Raw genomic sequence first — 17,706 nt, forward strand, 5'->3', positions numbered from 1 at the left:
TCTCGCGTTTTCGTTTGGGCGCGCCTTTCATTTTCAATCTTGTTTCCTGTGCCACCGTGAATCTGGACGAGAGATGAGGAATTAGAGTCGAGAGAGGAACGGCAGCGGGAGCATCGAACCGCGTCGAATGGCAGCCGGTGCGTAGATAGCGACGTCGTCCACGCCACGCGCACGAGGAACAACGGAACAACGATACGGACGAAATGCGGTTAGACCGGTCGAATTAAATCGGTGAGATATACCAACATGAGCGGAATGAGGAGAATAACGAGGAAGAGGAGGAAGGCCCTGCGCGCGGTAGCATGGCGGCAAGACTATGCTCTCGGTAAAATCGCGACGGAATCGCTCGGATGCATCCAACACGTCATGGCTGGTGGGAGACAAATCCGGGGGGAGAGTCCGCGAGAGAGAGAGAGAGAGAGAGAGAGGGAGAGAGAGAGAGATCATGACGCGCGTTCCGGTGGAATTCTGCTCTCTACTCTCGTCTCCCGGGTGGTTGGTCTAAGCGCAAAAGCAACCGCTCTCAAATCAATGCCCGGGTATGAAAATAGTTGCGCTATGGTGGTGTACACCGATGGCTACACCGGGTGGGGAGAATATCGCTCGGTACGGAGGTATACTGGCTAGATATATAGAGCTAGGGCAGGGCTTCCGTTACGTACAGTCTACTTAGAGTGCTCTCAGGTATACACGCATCTTGCTGTGGCACGCATCGTGTTAATCGGGGATCGGTAGCCGCGTGGACGTAGCCGGATAGAAGCTGTGAGAGAAGCGAGGGACAAGACAAACGTTGGTTTTCGGATTGAGCCACGTGATAGGTATGGTGTTTGATCGGGGTTTATTTCAACTCTCGGCGATTAAGTGTAGTTAGAAATATTTTGCAAATATTTTGTGATATATATATATATATATATATGAGAAACACGTACACAAATTTATATAAAAGTATATTCTACTTGATTTAGATAAATAATGCTTAAAGGGTGTTTGGATCGAAAAATTTTCTTTAAATACAAATTATGCTTAAGAAAGTTGTATTACAAAGTATTTTTAATTATTTGAAAAATTTATATTTTTTAAACTTATCAAATATAATTTTTATTTAATAATTAAATATGCAGCCAAATATTTTTCATAATTGGATTTTTTCTAAAATTATTTAAAAAATTGTTTATGATTATAAAATTGATTTATTTATGATATGAAGAATTGATTTATTTTTTATTAATTAATTTTTATTAACTAGCTTACATGATCAATTTACTATCTATCTTGATTTTATATTATTGAATCTCAAAATCAGATTTTTAATGCATCAATTATTTAGCAAGTAAATTATAAAAAAAATTGATTTTTTTTTTACAGATATTTACTTCAGAAAAAAATGGAACGATTCACGCAGTATTACGTATGTTTGGCTATATTTTTAACGGCGGTTTCCGCAAGATCTGCCGAAACTAATCCTACGTCTAATTCCATCGATGAGCAACAAACGGCAAGATCCAACAGCAATGGTATATTCGACGACTTGCGTGCTGTCTATCAAATGTATAAGGAATGTTCCGGTCCGGAATTGAGTCCCTGCTTGAAATTCAAGCTTTTGACGGCTATAGATAGGGTTTCTCGAAGTGCACAGCTGAATTTGGCCGATGGTGTCACTCTGGTTCAAGATGAATCAGCTACTAACGAATCCGAACCAAAAAAATCTCTACAAGAAATTGAAGCCAGTTTACAGTATCGAGCGCTGGAAGACAAGGAAGACGAACTTAACGGTATGATCTTTGCCAAGATTGCCAAATTCTTTCAAAGTCATACTTTGAAATTGAAGTTACCAAATGTAGAGGAATTTCAACGTAGCTTCACGGAAGAAGGTAAGAATATAATTGTTAACAGTCTGTTATTATTTAACGCATTTTAATTTAACGGTATTAAAATGTAAAAAATTCAGTTAATTAATTAATTAGATATTTTTGCATTATTTACAAGATAGACATATATATATATATTAAAGTTTTGTAGTTAACTTAATATACAAAGAATAATAAATAACTTGAATTTTTGTGTTAAGTATATAAAGATAATTATAATTATCAGATCATAATCACACGTTGCCTTCTCTAGGTCGTAAGAAAAAAAATAAAATGGGTGGTCTTCTCGCCATTCCCTTGTTAATTGGTGGTACATTAGTGCCCTTGGCCCTCGGCGCTCTCGCGCTGCTGGCTGGCAAAGCACTGATCGTGAGTAAACTTGCGCTCGTACTCGCTTCTATCATCGGATTGAAGAAACTTGTATCCGGCGGCCACGAGCATGGACATGAAGTCGTTCAAGTTGGTGGAGGACACGGATCGGGAGGATGGGCGAGATCGGGACACGATATGGCCTACTCTGCATACAAACCATCGTCAACCTAGGAAAAAAATTTACGATCATTATCATAGCACTTCTTCAGTCACGTTCTTCTTTCCTCTCACTCCGTTCACTCCTCTCACAAAAATCCTCCCCTTTTTGCGCATAACATTATTTATTTCCATCCTACGAATAATTCTTCTCAAACTGTTCGCGAAACTCTCATATCTCTCTGATCTCTCTTCTAACTGTCTTCTCTCCAGTTGTGTTCACTCTAGGTCATCGCACATACGAGACGCACTCGCGCACGAATTATCCTCGGTATTTATTATTTCACGCGTAACTGCGATATACTCATCGTTCCACACAAAACACATTATGTGTATATTTATAAATACGCAAATAAATAATTAAGATTTTAATTATCGGATATAATTTTCATTTTGTTTCCTCATTTCATTTCCCATTAAGGAATGCTTGTATTCCATGAATGAAATCTACACACGTATGCACAGTCTAAAAAATTATAATCTGAAATTTCTGCGCTGGAATTCCGGCTTCGTATCTCTTTGCCAATTGTGAGATGCTTAAAATTCGGGTGAAACTAACGGATGTCGGTGATACGCTAAAATCGTAGAACGCCAAGGAGAGAGCAACGAACGGAAGAGAGAAAAGTACGCTAGAAGCACGAGTGAGATGGATGCGAGAAAAGGATGGGGATGAGGCGTGTAAAAGAATTGGAGCCTGACCGACTGATGGGCCCATCGATTCGGGACTCGATCGAAAGTAAGAGATCTCAATGGAGACGCGGTGGAAGATGGAGGGGTGGGCGAATAATCGGAGGTGGAAAGCGCCGAGACAGAGAGATACGCGAGACAGAGAAAGGCTTTTATAGGCATAGACCGGTATACGCGATGAGTTGCCTGTTTGGATGACAGTTTAGCGTCTCGATACAGGAAACTAAATGGACACACGTCTCCGAGTCTCCGGTCGTTTCGCCGAGAAAAATGAAGAAAGATCGTCGGAAATAGCGAGAGCAACAGAATAGGACATAGGTACGCGAGAGAAGGAGCGGCATTACCTACATACGAGAAACGTTCGAATAAAACCTGACGTGTCCACGCGAGTGCCTTACGCACTTGTTCGACCCTCGTTCCGTCCGTGACGACCGCGCGTACGTATTCGAGCGTGTAAACGTACGCGCGCGCACTTATAAGAGAATCTGCGTGTATGTACGTAGGACGTACATGCGGGGACCAGTCGGTGGACACACACTCGGGAAGTAAACCAGGCCGAGAAGACCGATCGGGCCAGTCAGCATCCGCGCTGAGTCTTTTCAAGGTGCGCCTAACACTCTCTACCATACCGGAGAAAAAGTCGAAGCTTGGTCCCCCGATTCTCCCCCCGATACTCCGCGAGTCCAAGTCTCGTTTTCTCTCCTTCTCTCTATGTCCGTTCTCGTCAATCGACGATATCTCTCTCTCTCTCTCTCTCTCTCTCTCTCTCTCTCTCTCCCTCTTTCTCCCAAGCTCGAAGTTTCGTCGATTTTCAAGAACAGATCTCTGGTCAGGTGGTCCCGTTCCTGATACTTGCGCCGGCGGGGCCCTTCCACGTTCGAGTTCTGAAAGTCACCTCGATCGGGATTCAGAATCCTTCATCTTTTTTCCCTCATCTTCCCGAATACGAATGCACCATTGAATATATTTCGATTACCGCGTTTATATATTCTATATAGGATAGAAAGCAAGAATATTATAGTTGATTTAGCATTCATCTCAGTATTTATCTCTATTGTGATATTCCTAGAAATTGTAATCGCCATTGTCGAATGATGATGTAAAATAGGCTGAGAAGCGGAGTAGAACAGTGATCTGATGTAGGCCATACGCGGGAATTAGCGCTAACTGAGTTTACATTAAGCACAAATTTATTCTCGTGAAAGTACTAATATCGCTACTTTCTTCGGCGGCGCGTAAACAATTTAGATTCTGCGTGCGGAGAATACCCGTATTTGCGGTATCGCACGCGCTGTTATTACGAGGTGATTATTAACCATTCTTATCGTTCGCCTCCCTTTGTATCTCGGCGGGTGTATAATTCCAACGATTACCTCATGTTCATTCATCTATGCGATTCTATTCTTCTTTTTATGGCTTACCTTGTTTGCTCTGAATGAACCATAGGCAAAGAGAGAAGCTTATCTCTAGACAAAATGCAAACGGAATCACAGTTGCGAGTGCAAATGAGAAAAAAAAGAGAGGTGAGAAAGAAAGGTGAGAACTTTCGTTTCGTTCATTCACGTGCGCTTCCAGTTCGCGCAAGGTGCGAATCTTTTTTTCTCTTTCTCTTCCATATCGCACTTCGCGGTCACAACGGTACGGAGAAAAGCAAGATGGATCGATGTTATAGTTTTACTAACCCGCATAACAACGTATAACGTATATATATATATATATATATATATATATATATAATAGCTGCACAAAATTACGTACTTTCATATATGTTTCATTTATATTTTGCATCATTCCTAAAAAATAAAAAGAGATACATACGTAGCGACAATCTTTATAATTGATAAATGTATACATGAAGAAATGAGTTTAATCGCACGCGCATAAAAAAAATATTTTTCTTTCTTTTTTTCAACGCGTTATTTTGTTCCAAATGTCTGAACACTTCGTAGCAAGGCAAGGAAGCGGTCAGCGCACAAACGATCAGATGGAAAGATAGCGTAGGACGAGGCATGAGAACAAGCAGGAGAGCGAGAATTCTCTCTGTAGGAAGGCTTCACTTTGTGGGGGCCTTGACCTGACCTCGATCCTCGGACGAGTTCACTCTCGCCGGCGTCGATGAGAGGAAAGTGTTCCACCACCAAGAGTGCGCATGGCTACCACCCGGCTCGATGTATCATCCGGATTAACATTTTAGCTCGCGATACTATGTATAAGTTAATTTACTGTACATAATATAGACGTATAATCCAAAAGACAGCGGAAGTTTCCGGCGGAAGAATTAGTTTGTTGTCCATAAACAAGAGGCATTAGTCTGCGATACTGCAATGCGCAAGAGGGATAAATATTTCTCGTGTGAGATACTGAGAAAAAAATTACGGAAACAAAGTGAAAGTTCCATGAGACCCATTGTACATTATACACTTCGAGAAGATTGCTAATACTGCTAACGAAGAGAAAGAAAGAAAGCAATAGTATCTTTAAACAAAAAAGAGAGAATAAAAATAATTAACATAATTTTATATTACAGTAGCTTTTATCAAATGTGTACCTTTAAGTAAAATATAAGTATTAAAATACAAAATCTAAATAATTTCTCGAATATCTTAGAAAAATGTACCAAAAAATGCTTTAGAAGTATTTAAAGAGTTTTGATTTTTCTAATATTTTTAATATATTTTTTACGTCAATCGTAGAATTTATTTTCCACTATTTTTCTCGAAAAATACTACTTGGTTAAATATTTTGTGTGTTAAAATATCATTTCAAGTCAATTCTTTGGTAAGATTAACTTTGTGATTTTTTTGAGAATATGAATTGGATCAAGTAATGCAGAGATTCGTTTGACCATCTTCGAACTTGAAGCGCGGAGAAAGTCAGTCACGCATTCGAGTTCTTTCCCTCGCGCACGGATACACTGGTAGAGATAAAATACTTTTGATTTACTATGTCTCCTCCCTTTTTCCATTTTTTTTTTCTAGACAAGAAACCTTCGGGTCACGATGAGGACACGAGGTGGACGAGGTATGGCGAGACGGGGCGAGGCACGACTTGTCCTCTTGGAGGAAGCCTCTGGCTTGGGTCCAACTCACACACATGATCAAAGCATGATGATGCGTGCACGCACATTCCATGTGAAAAACCGTTAAATGTTCCGCGCGACAGAGCCACTGGAATATATTAATTTCAAAGATCATTGACTAGAGTTGTAGTATTGATCGGGACCGTCCAAAAGAAGATGACCTTAACCTATGTATTTAATTCGTGGAATTAATATCAGCAAATCGGACAGACGAAAGAAAGAAAAAAAGAGAAATAAGGAGAGGCAAGCGGAGCAGAGGTCCGATAGGAATGCAGTCACGAGATAATCCAGAAATAACTGTTATCAAACAAAAATTGGGACATATTATTAGGAAATATAAATATGGCGGCTTAAAAAAGTATTATTCTAAAAATGTGACTCTAATAAGAAGAGAAGCGACGAAGTCGCTTTAGCGATCAAGGAAGGTGATTAGAAATGTTACAACTCTAGGTCGCATGAATCGCGCTAATGAATCGCGTGACGTGAGATTTGTAGTATCGATTGCAAGTTTAATCATCATCGGCTCGTATAACATTATGAGCACATTGGAAAGTTGTGGAGGCGTACGCGAGCGAGGTATCTACTTGATATAGTATAGAAGTACCCAGTGTAATATACCTTGACGAAAGCGAAATCATAAGCCAACTTATCCCGAGTGCTTGGTCAAATATAGCTGCCACTTTTCTATTAGCCACCACGCGATCTCCTTTGCAAATGGTGTCACATTTTTCGAAATAAAAATAATGTTAATTGAATGATTTCAAGACAAACCGCTTTTTTAAAGTTTTTTTTTTAAACTGGAAACGCACGGTCATAAAAGAGACGCAATTCGATAATAAATTAAATATGGACAGTCTCTTTATTCTGTCCTAGAAACTAATTATGACAAGTGACTCAATTCGACAAGTCATTCCACGAGTCATCCGGAGAGAAGACTACGCCAAATAATTTATGCTACCGCAGATAATTCATCTTTAATGCATAGCACATTGCACATGTGTCTCTTTGAAAGTTCTGACAAGTAGGCAATTCCTGTCGCAGCTGCTGTATCTTCTACCAGTGCATTTAGCGGGTAAAAAAATGGGACGTAACACCTAAATCTTTCGCGAGAGTAGTCTCGCGCAAATTTCCATGATTATTTGCATAGCGGCCAGCGCGAAATCGTTAAATCAATAAGAATCGTAATCAGTGGCACATCGGGTGAACGATAACGCGACGATGTCGAACAACTCCGTTTTCTTATCTCCTCTTTTTAATCGGAATACCTAAAGGACATCCTTCGGCATTCCTTCTACCGGTTGGTATCGGTACTTTTGGTGCCTTTGACCCGAGCCGAAACGTCTCTCCCCCGACTCGATCGTGGTCCGATCTCGGTGGTCCAGAGAAAGAGTGGTGCGTAGGTACACATCATCTTTATCTCGTTCGTTCCGTCTATCTCTCTCCTTTCTTCCTCGTCCTCTTCCCCTCGCGTTCTCGCGAATGTGCGCTTGTGTGTGCATTACGCACACGCACGGGGCGGGTTTGTCGGCAGCCAACACACCCGTTGTGTACACAAACGACCTAAGTAAGTAGGCACACAACGGGCACAGGCACGGAGAGGAGAGCCGGTGGAGAAGGACCAGCGGTGTGGAGGCGCATCAACGAGAGACGCACACGACACGGACGAGCGGAACGACCGCCTGGAGGAGAACCAATAGCTCGTATGGGTTGTAACCCGGCAGGCGGGGGCCACCCGGTGGGGGCTATCAAAATTTCAAAAACGTACGCGGGCCCCTTTCGCGACGAGGATAAAAGGCAGCAATCGTGATTCTTTCGGGCAGTGTCGATACGATCGCCGTACTCATTCGAGCGTCACGTGCAAAAGAGAAGAGAGTCCAAGATCGCAAGGACGAGAAAGCGCGAGGAAGAGAAGGTGAAGAAGAAGTGGAAGAAGAATAAGTTTCAAGGAGTAATTAATCTCGATTCGGTGTTTCCTTGCTGTCCGGAAGATCCGTCAAGATGTTCAAATTCGTGGTAATTGGCGCACTCTTCGTGGTGTCCGCTCTCGCTGCACCGGCATCACAGGACGCGGCGGCGGCGGCGGCGCCGCCACCCTCGATCCTCGAGGAAGCCCTCGACGTGTACGCTTCCTGTTCCGGGGAATCGAGCATCGCGGTGTGTCTCAAACTGAAGGCTCTACGTTACGTCGATCGCGTCGCTCGCTCGGCCGACATCGACGTTGTTGACGGATTCAAGATCGTACAAACCGAAGAGGCCAAGAATAGGTAAGAGACAGCGAGGATTTGCTCGAGATAGTGATCGGTATATCTCACGTGACTGACCATCGAAATTATGTTAGCCGACACCGAGTGAAGAGTTGAGACGCCGGCGAGAAACACGGCGGCTGATTCGTGTAGTGAACGCGTGAAGTCATATCCAAAAGATATCGTATTTTTTTATTAAATTAAAGTGCGTAAAATTATTTATATGATATAAGATATGAAAATAACCACTGTTTAATTATCAATTTTAGCTTGATTACTTTGTAAATTATTTTGTAAATTTGATAATTTTAAGACTCAGATTTACCTTCAGTATTAGAATTAGAGAGAGAGAGAGATGTATAAAAATATATGTATATACATATATTGAAAGGAAAAAAAGAGAGAAGAAAGATTCATAAATTTATCATCTCTGGAGAATTAATTCTTTACTCTCACTTAATTTCTGTTGTAGTCAATAAACATGTAATTTCAATATGCCACTTGATTCTACTTAAATGTCCGGTTGTCCGTAAAATTAGCATAGAAAGTTGTTTAATGGACTTAAATTATCTCAAAGTATTTAGGCAGATATAATGATCGTGATAAGAGCACATTTTTTTTACAGCCGAGCTGACAATGCAAGGTCTCTTAATGATATCGAAAGTACATTACCTGCTGAGACCGAAGCCAAAGAAGCTGCAATTGATCAGGCCATTGTCGACAGAACCGCCAAATTTTTATCTACGCACACCGTTGAGTTGAGCCTTCCCGAAGATGTTTCCCGTTCTTTCGATGAAGGTAAAATTAAATTTTATCAATTTTTTTTTTTTTAATTAAAAGAAAGAACGTCTTTAAAATTATAGCGATAATATTGCTTGTAATGTTAAAAAATTGAAAATGTAAATGAAAAAAATTTGGATATGTCCAAATTAATTACATACTCGTGAAAAATTGGAGAGCTTATGTTCCAAAAATTATGTTGCAGCTCGTGGCAAGAAGAAGAAGATTGTCAAATCCCTGCTGCCCATCCTTCTTCTCCTGAAACTGAAGGCTGCTGCCCTTATTCCTATCGCCCTTGGTGCTTTGGCTTTGATAGCTTTCAAAGCCCTCATCATTGGCAAGATCGCCCTCATCATCAGTTTGATCATTGGCCTGCAGAAATTGCTCGCTTACAAGAGCCAGAGCTACGAGGTCGTCGCTCATCCCGTTCATGACTATGGACACGATGTACACCACGATGTACATCACGGCTGGGCGAGATCAGCGGCCGGTTCTGATCTCGCGTACAAGGCGTACAAACCTTCCGAATAGTTCAAAGTTACGCACAACATTTTTCCCTTCTAATTTGCTACTTTCATTCGCCAAAGTGATCGCCTCTAATCCGGTGATCACCCGAGGGTGGCGTGGCTCAACTTCTCAGGGATCCGCGGACAAGCTCGAATACTACGAACGACTACGTTAAACGCACTTCTACGTGGACAGGCAAATAACTGTTAGACATGGACGGTTACTGGATTTCGCGTGGACTGGATTTAACGGTACGTGACTCGACAATTCCGATCGACGATGCTGCAGCCGACAATCGATAGGGATGCTACAAATGCTATGGACTTAAGTTTGATGTACATTCCGGCGATCTTACGACAAAGTTCATTTTCACAGTTCATTTTACTGACAAGAGACTATGTTCCGAGAGAATTATGAGAATCTCAAAAGACTCTCAAAATAGTGGAAACCTGTCAGAATGATAGAAGTCGCGCCCCCTTAATCATACTCGTGAAGTATCCTTTCAGAGTCATCCGTGTCTATCGGAACCGCTCGTAGTCAGTACTCGCACGAGACCACCAGATTTAATCCAATGATTATTTATATATCGATTACCCCGTTTCGGGATTATCATGTAACTTATCATATTATTTATAAATAAATTATAATTTTTGTATAATATTAAAAGTTGATTTTATTTCTTTCCAGATTATTTTTATATAACATGTAAATATCCTTTATAACAATAATATCCTTTGTAATAAAAATACGAATTTCGCCTAAAGCTATATTTATATAAGAAGAATCATATCATCTATAATGATAATGAACGATAAACAATAAAATAGATAATTTATTTACCTAATTTTATATCGAAATTAAAAAAGAAATAATTTTGAAATAGGAAAACATTTAAAATTAACAGAAATAATGTCGCGAAACGAAAAGCGAGACAAAGATTTTAAAATATGTCAAGATTCAAAAATTGAATTCAATCTGTCGTTGTCTTTGTTTTATTAAATCTTTTATCTTTAGTTCTTGTTTTTGCTCCAGATTCAAAGGTTTCCGTAAATTTGGCAATTATATCCGCGCTACTTGCGCCCCCAATTTTTCTTGTTAAGCTGTCATGTCTGTCCCATCAATCTGACGACATAACGATCTCTCCGACACTCCATTCTTTGGTTAAAGGAAATTACCTTTCTCAGCGCATCCGGTGTATCGACTAAGCGCCGTGCGCATGAAATACAAACGAAGATATACTTTCGCTACTTGTAAAATCTTCCGAGTGAAACCAATTGTTCTGTCGTGTGTGAATGCCCCTTTGTCGTCTATATAGGTGGGTGATCGCAGGTACAGGATAACCAGTACTTTACGGGAACTTCATTGCTCTACATCTCCTCCGTGCGATATCAACCGAATACCTCCGCGTTTCAATTTCGAAAAAATTCGAGAAAAATAAAACTATGACAGTTCAAAAAAGTGTGTGTGAAAAGAGTTCCAAAAGTCACAGTTTTTCAAGCATTTGTTATCTTATAGTGGACAATTTGTGCCATGTCAGAATAGATTCGGTTGAGTGAAACACATTTTTAAATCTTGCATAATTTTGTTCATTAACTTACTTCAAATCTTATCAAGTATCTACTAATGTTTGAATTTATTTGACTACATTGTACTACGTGAAGAATTGATTGAACGTCGATGATTCGAAGATGAAAAGCGAACTTTGTCTTTTATGTTTGTTTGTTCTCGTGTCTACGAGTTTTACAGTGATCATGGAACCCAAGGAACACATCATTTTGGATGATGGACATTCTCACAACTTCAACGAAGCTTTAGGTGTATGTCTCGCTAAGAAGGAACACGGTACATTCGAATGCGTAAATCGTGGTATTTTAAGCACTTTGCAATCTTTAAACGATAAAGATAGCTTGGAATTTGGAAAGATGCGACTGGACAGAGCGGAGGGCTATGGCAGAGATCTTTTGGATCTGGATTACGATCCGAAAGATTTCGGAAATGTTGTGAAGGCAGCTGCTAGATTGATGGAACGCCGAAATGTCAAATGGAATCTGGATAACATATATCCGGGATTGCAGATGCGCATTGGACCAATGTTAAATGGAAACGGAATATTGGAGTTCGTCCTTAATGAAAGAATTGCCTCGTATAGCGATAGACAAACTGGTACAGGTAGGCTATAATTCCAAATCAATCACGCATTATGCTATCTTTAAAAAGCTTTATCGTCTCTTTTATCATAAAATTTCTGAATATTATAAAAAAATTCCTTTGAAATTTAATATAATCATTGTTCTACCGTAAAATCTATCTATTTTTGCATAACAGCAAATATAAAAAAAAATTTTGAAATATAAGATAACTTTTAATTGATGCTCTCTTTAAAATATTTATTTGATTTATTCATTATGCACATGTGTTCTTTGACTATAAATTACACAAGTAACATAATATGAGAGATATTATACATACGTCGATTACGATGATTATGTAAAAGGACGGAATTACAAAGTGCTTACTTCAAAAGATTGTAGCTTGTTACACATGGAATCACTCACGTTAGTCTTAGCGCGGAAACAAACCTCGCGCAGGTTCTCGTACTGACTAAGATGTTACGTGTTCCAACCGGTTTCAAGAACGTCCTCCAGTAGGCAGCACGGTCAAGGCAACGAGAACTGGTAATCAAATTCAAGGTCAAATTGTATCATTTCAGGAAGGCAGTTGGCCAGACACGTATTACTGCCATTTCTGTTGGGTTTCAAATTCAACCTGGCGTCCCTAATCCCGCTTATGTTTGGTTTCCTGTTGATCGTGACTAAGAAGGCCCTTTTCTTGGTGAAGATAGCACTGTTTGTGATTGGTCTTTTAGGATGGAATACCTTTTTTTCCGGGGCACCTGCGGCACCTCCTTACTCGGCGAATGCGTTCAATGGCTTCCACGCTTATGGACACGAGACACCAGCAGGTGTATACACCCATTACGACCATCATTTTCCTCATCGACCTTACAGACCGCTACAGGACTATAGTCCTTACGATCAGCACGTCATCAGAGAGGTCGTTAATGTTTACGACGGAAATAATGACTCGGGTCAAAGTAGACAAAATACGAAGAATTTTGTTTTTGACTCAAAATAGTTTATCTTGGTAGCATCTTAAAATATAAAAAGAGAATTTGTAGACATACACTATAGTATACAAAATGACCAAAGTTAGATGTTTATTCCGTAAATTTAAGTTTATTCTTTTCAACGATTTATTCAATTACATTAAAATATAAGAAATATCTTATACCTTAAAAGTAAGATTCTTAAGAATTTAGGATACTTTATAATATGGGTTATTTTATGATAACATTATTTCGTAATGTCGCGTATAAATATTACCGTTATACTATTTCTATACATTCCGTTATATGCATCGATTATGCAATTATGCAAACAGATAATTTGATATGCAAAGCTAATTTTATTACTTCCATTTATTTTAAATACATACAATAATTACGTTATATAAATTTTTTTCTGTTGATATTAATATATCAATTTACATTACATTATACGATATTGTGCATTTGTTCCAAATAAATACACTAAGAAATATAATTTATTAAAACAGTGTTTAATATACCTTTATCATAAACTTCTTTGCGTTACATTATCATGTCGTGTATAATTGTTATTAGTTAGTGATTTGTGAAACAAATCAAATGAATCGACCTAAAAAAGACCTATTTTATTGTTCCGTAAAGAGAACTACGATTATTTCTTTGTCGCATTGTGTAATAATAACGTTCTTTATTACGAATTCACTTTCAAGTTCATTTTCAAGTAGTCTGTCCATCAGGAAGGATTGTCACTAAGATTTCTGATGTTTTCACTTAGCGATCCCATTAGTCTCAGTCCATTATTGCGTCGTCCTTTCTTTCGGTCGCCTAACTGTACAGGTTTTTTTTTCTCTCCGTCGCTCTTATATTACCACCTGTTCGGGGAACAGCAACGGTTACATCCGGGAAACGCATTTGCTCGTAAAGGAAAATACTACCATATCTTTACGGTCGTGTGACCACACGTACGATTACGTGCTCATAACGTTCTCTCTGAGGTGTAACAACTAAGGCGAGAATACATCACACGTCGTAACAGCAAGTGAAGAAAGCTTTCAAACAAATTTATTTATCGCCTTTGCCCATCATCATTTAATTATTATTCTTTTTACACGTGTAGCTTGTATGTTACTAATTAACTTATATCGTAGAATTAAGCGATGTACGATGTTAAGAATAGATTAAGATTTTTAATTAACCGTTTAACAGGAACATTATCCAAAGAACAGACAGCATTACTTGGAGAAATTTTTATCAAAAGTGCACATTTGAAACTGCAAATTTCTGATAGATGGGAAAAGTGAACTTCGCGGAAGTGTGCTATTTTATGAGGAGTGATAATATTATAGTTGAGACGATACTATTCGGTAATTAGACCGTGACAAAAAAAACTTTGTCTTTGTACGTACGCTTTCTTCTTGATAATTACTTATAGCATGTCGTTAAAATGACAAAGAGTGAAGTGGATAATGAATACTTGTATAATAATCGATGTCGTTGCAGTTGGAATTTACTAGGATGATGCGGAATTGTAGCGAACTTGGAACTGGCTACTGTGACAAACAACCTACATTTGAAAGAAAGAATGAATACATTGAACAGAGTGGACAGTGTTAATCAAGTCCATTACTGTAATTGTTCGAGTTCCTTTTCCAACTGTAGCTCGTCACGGATCGTAAACTGTGCCAGATTAACAGTATCTCAAATTCTAATAAGTTCTTGGTCTTCATTAGTCATCGTATATTGTTTTGCGTATGTTACGGTTTTATTTAATTATTTCAATCCGTCTCGATTATTTAATAATGAAATCACTTTTTTTGACGCTTGACGTACGTCTTCTTTTTTCTTATGCATTAACGTCCTAATGAAATGAATGTAGATTTTCTAGGCCAAAATACGCAATACAGCATATTAAGTAACAAAGTGTACTCTCTCTTTTCAGTTTATTACTGAAATTTTACTTACCTTTATGTTCGTATCAAACTGGATATTGACATTGAGATTAAATTGGAATTTGACTAAATCGAACAAAATTCATTAAACATGAGAATGGTTTTCTTTTTCTTTAATCAATTAAATTCCAATCTAAATCTCAATCTCTAGTTTGATATGAGTTGTATAATAACTAAAGGTTTTAATTATTTTATTTATTTGCAATTAAAGCTTTAGCGATAGGATCTATAGATTGTTTTATTGACATAAGAAAATTTTGTAATCTAGACCGTAATGTTATAACTTCAGGTTAGATATTGAACTTGATCAATATATATATATATATATATATATATATATATATATATATATATATATAAACAATAATAAGAGATAATTTGCTTTGAAAATAATACATACATAATCTTTTCCGCATAACACTATTCTGCAACACGTAAAGTTAGTCATGCATGCAAATTGATGAATAAATCTCCAACTGTTTCTTCTCTATGCAGTTCTGCGTTCGTAGCGTCGTGTCTGGATGGAGAATATCGTCTATTTTACCTGCATTCCAAACCTGATACGTTATTAACGACGATTGGCACGGCGAAATTTTAAGGCTCGTTTGACAAGCAGGTCAGAGGGATACTTACTTACGGGGCTGTACGACATTGTTTTGGTTGAGAGGTCTTTCCTTCCGTTGTGTAGCGTTAAACAGCGCGTGGATCAACTACGGGCGAGTATACCAAGAATCTTAATAAAGTTGGTAGGAGAGACTAATGGGTGCACACTTATATAAGTCACAATGCAACCAGATTCTAACGAGTAGTCTGCAGGATTTATCGAAGTGACCAGCGGAGTCAGAGCAGAGGACAGAGTAAAAAACGTGACGACAGAGGAGAAGTCGATGAGCATTGTGCTAGCGACAGCTAGAGGACATCTGAGGAAGATTGACGAGATTTTGCGTAGATTACGCATTCGATTACGATGGAAAGAAAGCACTTATCGGTTTGGATCTTACGTTTTCTTCATCTCACGGTGTTCTGTAATTTAGTGACTGCCAAAAGTGAATATACAAAGTTGCTTGAGCGGTGTACGAAAGAGAAGAACACCTTCGATTGTCTGAAACGGCGTGCCTTGGAGATTCTCGATTCGGCCATCCAAGATGATTCTGTATACAAAATCAATGATTATATATCAATTACTAAAGATCCAGCATCTACTGCCAGAAATCACGGTTCAGTGATGTCAGAAAATGGCACGGAGGCAACGGAGCTAAGCCTTGATCAGAAATTGGATAATAAGTTTTATGAATATTTAACATCGAGAAGCGTAAAACTGACAATACCAGGCAACGCTTTTGAAGGTAACAGTATTTCGAGATTAATATTAATAAACTGCGTTATTAAAAATCTGCTGCGTATATTTTTGCAATTAAATCATTACAAAAATCGAAATTTAAAATATTTTATAATAAAGACGTTACTTTACATAGATATGGATTGGTAATAAATATAATCAACAAATAAAATATTTAACTTAAGAGAAAAAGATTTAACAATATTCAAATAAATATATGCAATATTTACAGGAAGAAAAAAGAAGAACAAGGGTTACGGATATATGATAATGGCAGGTGCTGTAATGGCAGGTAAGCTCTTTTTATAAAACATTAATATTTTCATATAGAAGAATATCTTTATTTAGAAGAAATAACTTTAAGATCAACGTTCAAAGAAATAAAATTATATATTAATTAAAATAAAAAATTTAATTAATTTAGTGAAAGTTTTTCTATACTATAATCTTTTAATCAATGTTAGCAATATAAATAATCAATAAAATTTATTTTTCTGTTATTTGAAAAGTGATTTTGATTTGAACTATTTTCTTATTTTACAATTTCAAATAAAGAAGAAATTTCACGAATAAAATCAATTCGTGAAAAACACAAATCAATTATTGTAATCTTGTTTACAAAATAAATTATTTGTTTATTATTCTAGGAATGATGGCTCAATTAGCTTATGGAAAAATAGCTTTCATCGCTGGTACGGCTTTGCTTACGGCAAAAATGGCTTTAGTATTAAGCGCCATAGTCGGCTTGAAAAAGCTTGTGTCGAGCGGAGGAGGTGGTCACGAAGTGATTTATGCGACAGCATCGGAACATCATGGAGGTGGAAGTGGAGGATACGGTGGAGAATATGGTGGTTGGCAACGAGCAATGGAGGTTGTTCCTCCAACCTGAATCATATTCGATATCACAAATTTGAGAATTTTATGACTTAGTTACCGCGTATAATACGTCTTCTTTGATGTATCCGATAATAAAAAGACATCGATATTTTTTATTTTATTATTTAAATATTTAGTTAATAAGAACAATTTTTATATGTACATTACCTTTTTTCTTAACTCAAACAAACACGTTACTCCGTAAAAAAGAATAAATAATAACGTAATGTCCTCATTTGATAAATATATCATCTTAGATTTTTATTAGTTTAAGAATTGTACTTTTAATTAAAGTACTGATCCATAGTAGTTATAACATAAATGTTAATAACATAAATGTAAGATTAAAACAGATCGAGATGCCTTTATTTGTACTTAAGAAATATTAAATATATACTTTTTTTTTAATTTGTTACTATGTTGTTATTTAATTCATATTTAATTTCAATATTTTGTAAAAGAATAAAACATTATTGCTATATATATTGTTGCGTCCGCGGCGATCATTGACGCTCTCACTTGTGTTCCGCTAGGAAGCCGCGCTCAGCAATAACAACGCCGTTTAAAGTACGTAGGATTTATTCAAACTAACAACTACAACAACTATAACAATTTGACGGACACACGTCTGTACGCCACGAGTCTGTACGCCATCGCGCCGTACTTTTTGTAAACAACACAACTCCGTTGCTCCGGAGAGCACTTCGCTTCTACTCCAAACGGCTTGACTCCACTCGCGCGGGC

The 17,706-nt window shown here is 38.0% G+C and overlaps 4 protein-coding genes and 1 long non-coding RNA gene across 5 annotated transcripts; 4 read left to right on the top strand and 1 right to left on the bottom strand.

Annotated features, from left to right (window-relative positions):
* Positions 1-587: 587 nt before the first annotated feature.
* LOC105432826 (uncharacterized) lies at positions 588-2,773 on the top strand. Its single transcript, XM_089082386.1, has 3 exons — positions 588-818; positions 1,366-1,871; positions 2,122-2,773. Exons 2-3 carry the CDS (start codon positions 1,385-1,387, stop codon positions 2,409-2,411), a joined length of 777 nt encoding a protein of 258 aa, XP_088938512.1. The 5' UTR covers positions 588-818; positions 1,366-1,384; the 3' UTR covers positions 2,412-2,773.
* A 2,976-nt stretch (positions 2,774-5,749) lies between these two features.
* Positions 5,750-10,372, top strand: Osi9 (DUF1676 domain-containing protein Osi9). Its single transcript, XM_011647788.3, has 3 exons — positions 5,750-8,426; positions 9,031-9,203; positions 9,391-10,372. The coding sequence occupies exons 1-3, from the start codon at positions 8,161-8,163 to the stop codon at positions 9,714-9,716; spliced, it is 765 nt and encodes a 254-aa protein (XP_011646090.2). The 5' UTR covers positions 5,750-8,160; the 3' UTR covers positions 9,717-10,372.
* Positions 10,373-11,374: 1,002 nt separating this feature from the next.
* Osi10b (DUF1676 domain-containing protein Osi10b) lies at positions 11,375-13,154 on the top strand. The gene is made up of 2 exons (XM_089082491.1): positions 11,375-11,861; positions 12,403-13,154. The coding sequence occupies exons 1-2, from the start codon at positions 11,381-11,383 to the stop codon at positions 12,825-12,827; spliced, it is 906 nt and encodes a 301-aa protein (XP_088938617.1). The 5' UTR covers positions 11,375-11,380; the 3' UTR covers positions 12,828-13,154.
* Positions 13,140-15,519, bottom strand: LOC148935164 (uncharacterized). Its single transcript, XR_016140650.1, has 3 exons — positions 15,381-15,519; positions 15,148-15,291; positions 13,140-13,670 (listed from the first exon to the last, which is right to left on the bottom strand). It is a non-coding gene; the product is annotated as an uncharacterized LOC148935164 (long non-coding RNA).
* LOC105432951 (DUF1676 domain-containing protein Osi10b) lies at positions 15,382-17,370 on the top strand. Its single transcript, XM_089082492.1, has 3 exons — positions 15,382-16,093; positions 16,319-16,378; positions 16,734-17,370. The coding sequence occupies exons 1-3, from the start codon at positions 15,715-15,717 to the stop codon at positions 16,973-16,975; spliced, it is 681 nt and encodes a 226-aa protein (XP_088938618.1). The 5' UTR covers positions 15,382-15,714; the 3' UTR covers positions 16,976-17,370.
* The last annotated feature ends 336 nt before the right edge of the window (positions 17,371-17,706 follow it).

This window comes from Pogonomyrmex barbatus, unplaced genomic scaffold, assembly GCF_055798465.1.
Source record: "Pogonomyrmex barbatus isolate J1 unplaced genomic scaffold, ASM5579846v1 scaffold6, whole genome shotgun sequence".
NCBI lineage: Eukaryota > Metazoa > Arthropoda > Insecta > Hymenoptera > Formicidae > Pogonomyrmex > Pogonomyrmex barbatus.

Bases quoted from the DNA above. Each gene is read 5' to 3' on its own strand.
- LOC105432826 (XM_089082386.1), top strand. From the start codon at position 1,385: ATGGAACGATTCACGCAGTATTACGTATGTTTGGCTATATTTTTAACG. The intron at 1,872-2,121 runs GTAAGAATATAA...TGCCTTCTCTAG, and splicing joins ACGTAGCTTCACGGAAGAAG to GTCGTAAGAAAAAAAATAAA.
- Osi9 (XM_011647788.3), top strand. From the start codon at position 8,161: ATGTTCAAATTCGTGGTAATTGGCGCACTCTTCGTGGTGTCCGCTCTC. The intron at 8,427-9,030 runs GTAAGAGACAGC...TTTTTTTTACAG, and splicing joins ACCGAAGAGGCCAAGAATAG to CCGAGCTGACAATGCAAGGT. The intron at 9,204-9,390 runs GTAAAATTAAAT...ATTATGTTGCAG, and splicing joins TTCCCGTTCTTTCGATGAAG to CTCGTGGCAAGAAGAAGAAG.
- Osi10b (XM_089082491.1), top strand. From the start codon at position 11,381: ATGAAAAGCGAACTTTGTCTTTTATGTTTGTTTGTTCTCGTGTCTACG. The intron at 11,862-12,402 runs GTAGGCTATAAT...GTATCATTTCAG, and splicing joins CGATAGACAAACTGGTACAG to GAAGGCAGTTGGCCAGACAC.
- LOC105432951 (XM_089082492.1), top strand. From the start codon at position 15,715: ATGGAAAGAAAGCACTTATCGGTTTGGATCTTACGTTTTCTTCATCTC. The intron at 16,094-16,318 runs GTAACAGTATTT...CAATATTTACAG, and splicing joins ACCAGGCAACGCTTTTGAAG to GAAGAAAAAAGAAGAACAAG. The intron at 16,379-16,733 runs GTAAGCTCTTTT...TTATTATTCTAG, and splicing joins GGCAGGTGCTGTAATGGCAG to GAATGATGGCTCAATTAGCT.